This window comes from Macrotis lagotis, chromosome 8 (genome assembly GCF_037893015.1).
Source record: "Macrotis lagotis isolate mMagLag1 chromosome 8, bilby.v1.9.chrom.fasta, whole genome shotgun sequence".
NCBI lineage: Eukaryota > Metazoa > Chordata > Mammalia > Peramelemorphia > Peramelidae > Macrotis > Macrotis lagotis.
In genome coordinates, this window is record NC_133665.1 from 118,859,270 (window position 1) to 118,872,166 (window position 12,897).

Here is a 12,897-nt window from a genome sequence, read left to right on the forward strand (position 1 = left end):
TGCAAAAAACATAATATCTATGAATATAATTAATGATTTTCTATTAAAAGCTAAAGAACTCTGAGAAAAATTAGGGTGGACTTAAAATTTAATACAACATCTATTACATATCTATTCCTTTTTGATTTGTTAGTCAAAGAATCCCAAAACAATTTTTACAAAACATATCAGTCTAGTCAATTCTATCAAATAACAGCAATTCATTTAAAATTAATGTTTGGTAGATTAATTTAATTGAATTTTTATTTTTAAACTAATTTTGTTATTGGTTCAGACTCACTTTGTCTTTGTTAAGTATGAGTTTTATGTTTAGTTAAATGAGCAAAGGAAGCTGGAGATGGAGAGAGGGATTAACTGATAGAATTACAAAAAGAATTGGTAAATGCAGATATGAATCAATACATATTTTGCTAGACACAAAAAATTTGGAACTAATGGTTTTTTAAGCTATAAATTTATTTTTTCATAATTTATATAGAAAATTTAACATTCTGGCATACATAAATAATTACATATACCAACCCTATATAATAGGTCATTATTAATAGTCAATTTTAACAGCATAGGCAATGAGACACAACAAGTTAAGTGATTTTTTTTTCTCCACAAAAGACAACTGTTAGAAGTAGAAATGAAATTAAAAGTCTTAGGTTCATTACAATTAGCAAAATGGAAATATATTATTCCACTTTATTAACAAGGCCATTTTAAGGATGCTACACATTAAAATGACTGCTGCACTACATTTAGCACATTAAGGTCTTCAATGAATATACTAGATTTGTCCTGTAAAATCCACTGGGCAAAGTGCATACACTTCCCTCTGATGTAGGGTCAGATTAGTATAAATAACTCCCTGGGGTCCCTCTGAAGCAATGAAGAAATCTGCAAAGAGGATCTACATGGAAAATGAAATAACCTAGGACTACCTGGTAGAGTAACTACAAAAAGGGTTCTCATTTTGTCAAAGGTCTGGAACTAAAGGAATGAATTCATCAGATTTAACCCCTTCATTTCATAGATAAAGGGAACAAAGTACAGAAGGATGCAGTAATTTGCTAAAAGTTCACAGAGCTAGTAAGTGGTAGTGCTAGGATTAGCACTAGTAGTAGTGTTAAGAATGCAGATCATCTGAATTCAGATTCATTATTAATTCCTCAATATCTTTGTACCAAGATATTTGGCCTATTTCCATGTACAGGAGATCTATAGAAATATAGTATATTCAAGCATATTTCTGAAGCACCATGTTGCAAGAAACAGTATAGATAACATTTTACACTGTATGCCTAAATAAATAAATTATATTAATAAATTAGGAACTTTAGGGTCTGGTCTTTTCAGTCTTGGTAAGGCATTTCCACATTGCAATACTTGGTTTAAAAGATGACTCATCATTCTTTTTTTTTTAATAAATGCATTTTACTTATGCAAAATAATGAAAATAGTTTAAGTTCTTAAATTTATTAAATTGCCAAGAAGTAAAAGATAATGGTACTTTAGCATTTCCTCGCTCCATATTCCATGCTGCCGTTGCAGGGAAGACAGTGAGTTCTGCTGCTGGGGTTATAAGTTCCAGGGCTGCAGATCACTGTAAATAAAGAAAAAGCTAATAAATAAAGTGTCCCTAAAAGGCCATCAATGCTATAAGTGACTTAATAAGGTGGTACATTCTTCAACATTGGAATCCAGGGACAAATAAAAGAGTTCATATTAGTTTCATATTTACATGAACTCTCAACATTTCATTTCATAGGTTGGAAATCTCTTCACTATAAATGAAGTCAGGCGTTCTCAGCACTGCTAAAATATTACCTTATGGGACAAATACATATAAACCATAGCTTACCAAAGCAAGTGATATTGAAGTTCACAGGAGAATGAGAAATTATGTGCAGTTTAAACTAGGGAAACTCCTGCTGATACCAATAAGAATACTACATTAGAATCAAGTTCTAAGTAAAACTTAAATGTTACCTTGAAAGACAAAAGAAAAAAATCATTAAAGGGAAATACAATATATTTAGTATTTCTCTAGGTCCAAATATATATATATATATATATATATATATATATATATATATATATATATATATATTCCTCCTAGTATACTGATTAAAAGAAAAATATTATAAAAAACAAAATAGCATATGATGAGCAAAGGTAAATCCAGAAACCAAGTAATTACTTTGATTTGTTTTATACTTTTCAAGATCATACTTAAATATTTTAGAACTTAATTCGAAGGCTTCATATAATTTCTCAATTTTTACTAGAAAGAGTAAAATAGCAACATAGACAGTTGAAGTGGAAATAATAACTTTAATGAGAAAATCTATATATAAGAAATAGTTCCCTGACTAAGGATATGGGAGAGGAGGTGAGGTAGACTATGAATTGATAGGCTTAAGGGACTGTTTTGCCCAGCTAAGCATTCAAAAACTAATTCAAGATCAATATTAGCAGCTACTTACTTAGACCAAAGCAAGTCTTTCCCTTGGCAGATCCAAAATCTTATGTGCTAAGCCTCTTTGTAGATGCTTATAACCTGTTGTCATAACACCAAGTATCTTTGGTTAAATGTGCTTAGTAGGCCCCCTTTCTGATTCACCACCTCTCACCCTCTTCCTTCTACCTACTTCTGTTGAAAATATTTTTCATTACTTTGTATAGATTTTATATTTATTTTCCTGCATTTTATATTTTGTATGCACATATGCACATACCAACAAACACAACTCCTTGAGTACAAGAAATAAGTGATTCACTTTCATTTCTATCCAGTATCTAGAACAGAGTAGTATCTTGAATGTAGGTGACTGATGTTCTACAGTTGAAGACCAGTGAAAGCTACCTTTGACTAAAATAGCTCTAAGAGTCACAATGTTTAGAAGAATAAATCCTGCAAAAGTTGTATTGATGCATGTATGTGTTTGAGTACACATGTGCAAAGAGGGAATGTAAGAAATCTGGTTACAGTAAGAGACAAAGTTGAAAGTGGCAAAAATTTGATTTATTGCTATAAATTTATGAGTTCTCTATATATGGTATTGATAGATGACAATATTCTTAATTATAATCAAAAAACAGTCTATTAATGGACTCTCTACATGCAAAGAACTATAGGAGATATCAAGAAGTATAGACTTGGGGGACTTCTATATTAATGAACTTTGATTCTAACTGAGGTGAAAAGACATAAGCACATAAAAATGATCCTTTAAAATTTGAAGCAGTATTCAAGGGTCAATTGGTATAAATAGATAATATGTTTCCTAAGATGCAGAAAAAGAAAGTTATTTAGGTTGAAATAGTAAAAGAAGACTTCATTAAAGTGAAATAGCTAATATTTAGATAAATGAAGGTTTTTTTTTTCTTTTGAGAAAGCATCTTACAGGGCAAAGAGCATGTGCAAATTTGGGTAGATGGTTATAAGCAAAATGTGTTCAAGAGCCAGATAGCAGACAAAGTAGCTGAAAGAAAGGATTTCTGAATAATATTCTGAATAAGACATTGTAGTGTCACAATAGGCAAGAGAGGAAAGAGTTTCAGGCAAAGATTAATAATGTCAAACATTGCAGAGTTAATTTAAGGAGAATTAGAAATGAGCACAGACCACTGGGTTAGACAATTCAAAGACCTCAATCTGTGAGACAGCAATTTCTAGAAGAAAAAAAACAGGCAGAAAACAACTTACAGAAACCATAAACCTAAAGCTAGACCACAGAAGTCATCTAATCCAATCCCATTTTACAGAAGAGGGCATTGAAACCTGAGGTCCAGAGAATAAGGGGGCCCTGCCCAACCTCGAAGATAAGTTGCAGAAACCAGCTATGAATTGGCTTCCTTGATTTCCCAATCAAGGCCTTACCTCATGTTCTAATGTGCCTCATTTAATGCTGCTCAGCACTGATCTGATATGAAATTCATTCTGCTGGATGAAAGCAGGACATTTACCTCATTTCACAGATACTAGGCCACTTTAGCTATGCAGAGTGCTAGAGAATTGTCACAAACCCAAAAGGTAGAGGTATAAAGGATAAATCAGAGGCTCCCCATGTTGAGCTCCTTCAATTTAGTCTTCCTCTCAATAAACACTCTCAGAGTTGACTCTGATGTTGACTTCTGTGTTACTTGTGATAAACACCTCTGCAATATCAATGGCATTTTGAAAAAATAACTTTCCCACAAATAGTCATGTTGGTATCCTCACCACCCCTCTGTGAAGTAGGGAGAACAGATCAAGAGGCCCAGACATGTTTAAGGTTCCCTGGGCACTTAACAGGCTTGCCTAGGTTTATTTTTTAGCTTTTCTTCTAGTATTCCTTTCAATATATGATGCTACCTCTCAAACCTCCTGATTAGAGGCCCTGACCTTCCCATAGCCAAGTAAAAAATAATTTTTTTCGTAAACTGAAGAATAAGATGAAAATAGTAAGGAATCAGTGTGAAGGTAAAGACTATGTTATGTTTTTTTTTAAGGGGAGAGTGGTGAGTAGCAGTTTAAACTAGGGAAACTCAATGAATATACTAGATTTGTCCTGTAAAATCCACTGGGCAAAGTGCATACACTTCCCTCCCTTTGAACAGGGAAGGTTGAAATTTAACCTTGAATAAGAGAATATGTATACTAATAAATATAGGGCTAAAATGAAGTCTAGTCTGTACAGCAAAAAGATTTCTGCAGGACAGTCAAGAACAGGGGAGAGAAAGAAACAAGACCCATATCTGGGCTTAAAACAGAGTTTAACACCCCACCTTCCTTCCTCTTGGAGCCTGAGATCAAAACTACAGAAATCACTGGATTGATGGTGCCAGGCCAGAGTTCTTAGGAAAGAGCAAGGGGAGCAAATTCTATCAGCCTTCTAGTCACTTCATACAGAGGCCCAGGGTGCTAAAGCATGAACTGACCAGAGTGGAGAAAGGCTGACATAATTTAAGATCCAAAGCCCAAGGACAGCATCATCAGGAGGGAGGCAAACAGTGAATAGTAGGGTAAAATTAATGAGAAAAACAGGAAATTACCAAAGCTCTAGGAAAGAAGAAAACACAAAGCCCTTGAACACAAGCAGAAAAATCATCAGTGAAGGGATTAACATGAAAAAGAAATATTGCCCCCAGATTTAATAAACGAGTTCAGGCATTGAAGACATAGACAGCAAAACTCTACTAGTGGGAGACCTCAACCTCCCACTCTCAGATCTAGAGAAATCAAATCATAAAATAAACAAGAAAGAAGTTAAGGAAGTAAATAGATTGTTAGAAAAATTAGATATGGTAGACTTATGGAGGAAACTGAATGGGGATAGAAAGGAATATACCTTTTTCTCTGCAGTACATGGAACTTATACAAAAATTGACCATTTACTAGGACATAAAAACCTAATGATCAACTGCAGAAAGGCAGAAATAGTGAATACATCTTTCTCAGATCACAATGCAAAAAAGCCATATGCAATACTGGGCCAAGGAGATATAGACACAGAACAAATTGGAAACTGAGTAACCTGATTTTAAAAAATGAGTGGACCAAAAAACAAATTATAGAAAGAATTAACCATTTTATCCTAGATAATTATAATAATGAAACAACATACCAAAACCTATGGGATTAATTCAAAGCAACTCTCAGGGAATATATTATAGCTCTAAATGCTTACATGAATAAATTGGACAAAGAGAAAATCAATGAACTATACATGCAACTAAAAAATTTAGAGGAAAGAACAAATCAAAAATCCCCAATTAAATACCAAATTATAAATTCTAAAAATTAAAGGAGAAATTAATAAAATTGAAAGCAAAAAAACTATTGAATAAATAAAACCAAAAGTTGGTATTATGAAAAAAACCAACAAAATTGATAAACCTCTGGTCAATTTGATTTAAAAAAGAAAGAAGAAAAACCAAATTGTTAGTATCATAAATGAAAAAGGTGAACTCACCACCAATGAGGAGGAAATTAAAGTAATAATTCGAAATTATTTTGCCCAACTCTATGCCAATAAATTTGATAATTTAAGTGAAATGGATGAATATTTACAAAAATATAATTTGCCCAGGTTAAATGAAGAAGAGATTAAATACTGAAACAACCGTATCTCAGAAAAAGAAATGCAACAAGCCATTATTGAACTCCGTAAAATAAAATCTCCAGGGCCTGATGGATTCACAAGTGAATTCTACCAAACATTTAAGGAATAATTGGTTCCAATCCTATATAAACTCTTTGGAAAAATAGGGAAAGATAGAACTCTGCCCAACTCTTTCTATGAAACCAATATGGTACTGTTACCTAAACCAGGAAGAGTTAAAACAGAGAAAAAACTTATAGACCTATTTCCCTGATGAATATAGATGCAAAAATCCTAAATAAAATCTTAGCAAAACAATTACAACAAGTCATCACTAGGATAATACATTATGATCAAGTGGGATTTATTCCAGGAATTCAGGGTTGGTTCAATATTAGGAAAACTGTTAGTATACTCAATTATATCAACAACAAACCTATCAGAAATCATATGATCATATCAAGAGAGGTTGAAAAAGCTTTTGACAAAATACAGTATCCATTCCTATTAAAAACACTAGAGAGTGTAGGAATAAATGGACTGTTACTTAAAATAACTGGCAGTATCTATTTGAAACCATCAACAACATTATATTCAATTGGGAGAGGATAGAGGCATTCCCAATAAGATCAGGGGTGAAACAAGGGTGACTATTATCACCACTGCTATTGGATATTGTATTGGACATATTAGCATCAGCAATTAGAGAAGAAAAAAAATTGAAGGAATTAGAATTGGCAAAGAAGAGACAAAACTCTCACTCTTTGCAGATGACATGATGGTCTACCTAGAGAATCCCAAGAAATCATCCAAAAAACTACTGGAAACAATTAGCAATTTTAGCAAAGTTGCAGGTTATAAAATAAACCCACATAAATCCTCAAATTTTCTATATATGTCTAGCAGGAAACAGCAGGAAGAGCTAGAAAAAGAAATCCCATTCAAAGTAACCTCAGACAATATAAAATATATGGGAGTCTATTTTCCAAGACAGACTCAGAATCTTTTTGAAAACAATTATAAAACACTTCTCACACAAATTAAATCAGATTTAAATAACTGGGCACATATCAACTGCTCATGGATATAATAAAAATGACAATTCTACCAAAACTAAGCTATCTGTTTACTGCCCTCCCAATCAAAATTCCAAAAAATTACTTTAACGAGTTAGAAAAAATTGTAAGTAAATTCATAGGGAGAAATAAAAAGTCAAGAATTGCCAGGACCTTAATGAAAAAAAGTGCAAAAGAAGGTGTCTTAGCCCTACCTGATCTAAAATTATATTATAAAGCATCAGTCATCAAAACTGTTTGGTATTGGCTAAGAAATAGACTGGTGGACCAGTGAAATAGACTAGGTGTAAAAGCAGGAGATGATTATACTAATCTGCTGTTTGATAAACCCAAAGAGTCCAGACATTGGGATAAAAACTCCCTCTTTGATAAAAATTGCTGAGATAATTGGAAGTTAGTATGGAAGAAACTTAGATTAGACCAACACCTCATACCCTTTACCAAGATAAGATCCAAATGGTTACAGGACATAGAAATAAAAAACAGTACTATAAGCAAATTAGAAGATCAAGGACTAGTCTACCTGTCAAATCTATGGAAAGTGGAGCAGTTTATGACTAAGGAAGAGTTGGAGAACATCACCAAAAGCCAATTAGATGATTTCAATTACATTAAATTAAAAAGCTTTTGCACAGAATAAACCACTGTAACCAAGATCAAAAGAAATGTAGTAAATTGTGAAACAATCTTTATAACTAATGATTCTGACAAAGGACTCATTTCTAAAATATACAGAGAACTGAGTCATATTTTTAAAACAAAAAGCCATTCCCCAATTGACAAATGGTCAAAGGATATGCAAAGGCAATTTACAGATGAGGAGATCAAAGTAATCCATAGCCATATGAAAAAATGCTCTAAATCATTAATTATTAGAGAAATGCAAATTAAAGCTTCTCTGAGGTACCACCTCATACCTCTCAGATTAGCCAATATGACCAAGAAGGATAATGATCATTGTTGGAAGGGTTGTGGGAAATATGGGACACTATTACACTGTTGGTAGAGCTGTGAACTCATCCAACCCTTCTGGAGAACTATTTGGAACTATGCCTAAAGGGAAAAATAATATGCATACCCTTGGACCAAGCAATACCACTACTGAGTCTATACCCTGAAGAGACAATGAAAAAAGGGTAAAAACATTACTTGTACAAAAATATTTATAGCAGCCCTGTTTGTGGTGGCAGAGAATTGGAAATCAAGGAAATGTCCTTCAATTGGGGAATGGCTTAGCAAACTGTGGTATATGTATGTCATGGAACACTATTGTTCTATTAGAAACCAGGAGGGATGGGATTTCAGGGAAGCCTGGAGGGATTTGCATGAACTGATGCTGAGTGAGATGAGCAGAACCAGAAAAACACTGTATACCCTAACAGCAACATGGGAGTGATGTTCAACCTTGAAGGACTCGCTCATTCCATCAGTGCAACAATCGGGAACAATTTTGGGCTGTCTGCAAAGGAGAGTGCCATCTGTATCCAGATAAGGAGCTGTGGAGTTTGAACAAAGTGCAAGGACAATTCCCTTTAATTTAGGAAAAAAGATACCTTACTGTCTGATCTTGATACCTCTTAGACTTCTCTTCTTTAAGGATATGATTTCTCTCTCATCACCCCCAATTTGGATCAAGGTACAACATGGAAACAAAGTAAAGACTGACAGTGCTTTCTATGGGGGGTGGGGGGAGGGAATCAAGATTGGGGGGAAATTGTAAAACTCAAATAATATCTTTAATAAAAATAAATATAAATTGGTCTCAGGTGATGGGAGAGCTCAAAAAAGATTTTGAAAATCAGGTAAGAGAGAAAGAGGAAAAATTGGGAAAAGAAATGAAAGTAATGCAGGAAAATCATGAAAACCAAGTCCAGTAGCTTGGTGAAGGAAATACCAAAAATTAAAAAAAAATTACACGTTAAAAACCAGTTTAAGTCAAAAGGAAAAAAGTAGTCCAAAAGGTCAGTGAGGAGAAGAATGCCTTAAAAAGTAGAATTGGTCAGATATAAAAGCAGATTAGGAAGTTCCCTAAAGGAAAAAATTCCTTCAAATATAGAATGGAGCTACAGAAAGCTGATGACTGTGAAAAATAAAGAATAAAAGAAAAAGAAAAAGAATGAAAGATTAGAAGAAAATGTGAAATACCTCACTGAAAAACAACTGACCACCCCCCAAAAAATCCAGGAGGAATAATTTTAAAAAGTTTGGACTATCTAAGAGCTATGATCAAAAATAAAGCCTAAAATATCATTTTTCAAGAAATTATCCAAGAAAACTGCCCTGATATCCTAGAAGAAAGAGGATAAAATAGAAATTAAAAGAGCTCATCAGTAATCTCCCAAAAGAGATTCCAGAATGAAAATTGCCAGGAATATTATCAAATTGCAGAATTCTCCATCAAGAAGATAATATTGCAAGCAGCCAGAAAGAAAATTCAAATACAGTGGATCCACCATCAGGATAACACAAGAATTAGCATTAAGGGATAATAAAGCTTGGAATATAATATTACAGGAAGTAAAAGAGCTTGGATTACAACCAAAATCAACTACTCAGCAAAACTGAATATACTCTTTCAGGGGAAAAAGATGAACAATCAAATAGTGAACTTTCAAACTTTCATGATTAAACGACCAGAGTTGAACAGAAAGTTCAAACATCAAATACACGACTTAAGTGAAGAATAAAAAAAAAAGTAAATAGGAAAGGCAAATCACCAGGGACTTAATGATGTTGAACTGTTTATATCCCTGAATGGGAAGATGGTACTGATAACTCAAAAGCACTTCCTCATTTATTAAGGGAGTTAGAAGGAACATATATAGAAAAGGACCAGGAGAGACCTAGTGGAATGGAAGAGACAGAAGGTGGGGGAATGAGGGAGCCTTATTTCTCATCAGAGGGGGGAATAACATATATACTCAATTTGGTATAGAAATCTATTTTTCCATAGAGGAAAGTAGGAAAGGAAAGGGATAGGAGAAAGTAGACTTGGGATAGAGGGGTTGAGGGTATGGGGGTGTAGGTAATAGAAGGGAGAAAAGATTTAGAGAGGGGTAGTCAGATGCAAAATACTTTTGAGGAAAATCAGAGTTAAAACAGAGAATAGAATAAAAGGGGATGGGGAAATAGGATGGAGGGAAACACAGTTAGCAATAGGAACTGTAGAAAAAATATTGAAACAAGTTTCTCTAATAAAAACCTAATTTCTCAAACATAGAGAACTGAGTCAAATTTATAGAAAAAAGTGTTATCTAATTAACACATTTTTTAAAATGTCCTAACTCACTATTGATATTTCTATCACTACTGATAAGAGAAATATGGGTTGGAACAATTCTGAGGTTCTACCTTATATCTAAATGACAAATATTGGAATGGATGTAGGGAAATTGAGACTGATGCACTATTAGAGGAGTTGTGAAATGACTCAATAATTCTGTAGAGCAATTTAGAATTATGCCCAAAGGGCTATGAAACCATGACTACCCTTTGGCCCAGTGGTGCCACATCTAGGTTTATATTCCAAAAAAAAAGATGAAATCCAGCAAGAAAAGAACCTATATGTATAGGGATATTTATAGCAGCTCTATTCTGGTGGTAGTGAACTGAAGATTGAGGGGATGTCCATTGATTGGGGAATGACTGAATAATCTGTGGTATGTGATTGAGATGAAATGATGTTCTGGTATGGGAAATAATGAACAGGATGCCCTCAGTAAAAATCTTACACAAACTGATGCAATGGGAAATGTACAGTATACAAAAGTAATAGCAATATTGTAGCATGAATAACTGTGAATGATTTGCCTTTTCTCAGCAATGCTGTGACCCAAGAGAACTCTGAAAGACTTATGATAAAGATACTATCCATCCCAAAGATAGAGCTGATGGTGTCATCCCAGATTGAAGTATACATTTTTTCCACTTTATTTTTATAATAATTCCTTAATATATTTTGCTTCAAAGTTAAAAAAAGCAGGGGTAGCAATCCTTATCTCAGACAAAGCAGCTGCAAAATTAGATAGTGTTAAAAGAGATAAGGAAGGAAATTATATCCTCCCAAAAGGTACCATAGGAAATAAAGTAATTTGAATACTGAATATGTATGTACCCAATGGCATAGTATCCAAATTCACAGAGGAGAAGCTGAAAGAGCTACAAGAAGATATAGACAGCAAAACTCTACTAGTGGGAGACCTCAACCTCCCACTCTCAGAATTAGACAAATCTAACCATAAAATAAACAAGAAGGAAGTTAAGGAGGTTAATATATTGTTAGAAAACCTAGGTATGATAGACCTATGGAGGAAACTGAATGGCGATAGAAAGGAATATACTTTTTCTGCAGTACACAAAAATTGACCATATACTAGGGCATAAAAACCTAATGACCAATTGTATAAAGGCAGAAATAGTGAATATATATTTCTCAGATAATACTGCAATAAAAATCATATGAAATACTGCACTAGGGAGATATAGACCCAAAACTAATTGGAAACTAAATAACCTTATTTTAAAAAATGATTGGATAAAGCAACAAATTATAGAAAGAATTAATTATTTCATCCTACATAATGACAATAATGAAACAACATACCAAAACCTATGGGATTCACTCAAGGCAGCTGTCAGAGGATATATTATATCTTTAAATGCTTACATAAATAAATTAGAGAAAGATGAAATCAATGAACTAAATATGCAACTAAAAATATTTAGAGAAATAACAAACTAAAATCCACCAATTAAATACCAGATTAGAAATTTAAAAATTAAAAGAGAAATTAATAAAATCAAAAGCAAGAAAACTATTGAACTAATAAATAAAATCAAGAGTTGATTTTATGAAAAAAAACAATAAAATTGATAAACTTCTGGTTGATTTGATTAGAAAAAGAAAGAAGAAAACCAAATTGCTAGTATCACAAATGAAAAGCGTGAACCTACCACCAATGAGGAGGAAATTAAAGTAATAATTCAGAATTATTTTGCCCAACTCCATGCCAATAAATTTGACAATCTAAGTGAAATGGTCAAATATTTATTAAAAATATAAGTTGCCCAGGTTACGTGAAGAGAAAATTAAAAACCTAAATCACCCTATCTCAGAAAAAGAAATTCAACAAGCCATTATTGAACTCCCTAAGAAAAAATCCCCAGGGCCAGATGGATTCACAAGTGAATTCTATTAAACTTTTAAGGAACAATTGGTTCCAATTCTATATAAAGTCCTTGGAAATATAGATAAAGACAGAAATCTGCCTAATTCTTTCTACGATACCAATATGCTGCTGATACCTAAACCAGGAAGAGTTAAAACAGAAAAAGAAAATTATAGACTTATCTCCCTAATGGATACAGATGCCAAAATCTTAAATAAAATCTTTGCAAATCTATTACAACAAGTTATCACTAGGATAATGCATTATGACCAAGTAGGATTTATTCCAGGGAAGCAGGGTTGGTTCAATATTAGGAAAACTGTTAGTATACTTAATTATAGCACTAGCAAACCCATCAGAAATCATATGATTATATAAATAGATGCAGAAAAAGCTTTTGACAATATACAGCATCCATTCCTACTAAAAAACATTAGAGAGCATAAGAATAAATGGTTTGTTGCTTAGAATAATAAGCATTATCTATCTGAAACCATCAAAAAACATTATATGCATTGGGGATTGGCCTGAGGCATTCCCAATAAGACCAGGGGTGAAACAAGGATGTCTATTATCACC

At 33.1% G+C, this 12,897-nt stretch overlaps 1 protein-coding gene across 2 annotated transcripts in view; it reads right to left on the reverse strand.

The window, feature by feature from the left end:
* Window positions 1–545: 545 nt before the first annotated feature.
* Window positions 546–12,897, reverse strand: part of ZPBP (zona pellucida binding protein) — a 199,505-nt gene continuing 187,153 nt past the window's right edge. The window contains exon 8 of one of the 2 annotated variants that reach the window (XM_074196055.1): window positions 546–1,591. In XM_074196055.1, coding sequence (XP_074052156.1) covers window positions 1,500–1,591 — 92 coding nt within the window. In that variant the 3' untranslated portion in view covers window positions 546–1,499. The remainder of the gene's footprint in view (window positions 1,592–12,897) is intronic. The other variant, XR_012470594.1, reaches the window with a different exon arrangement.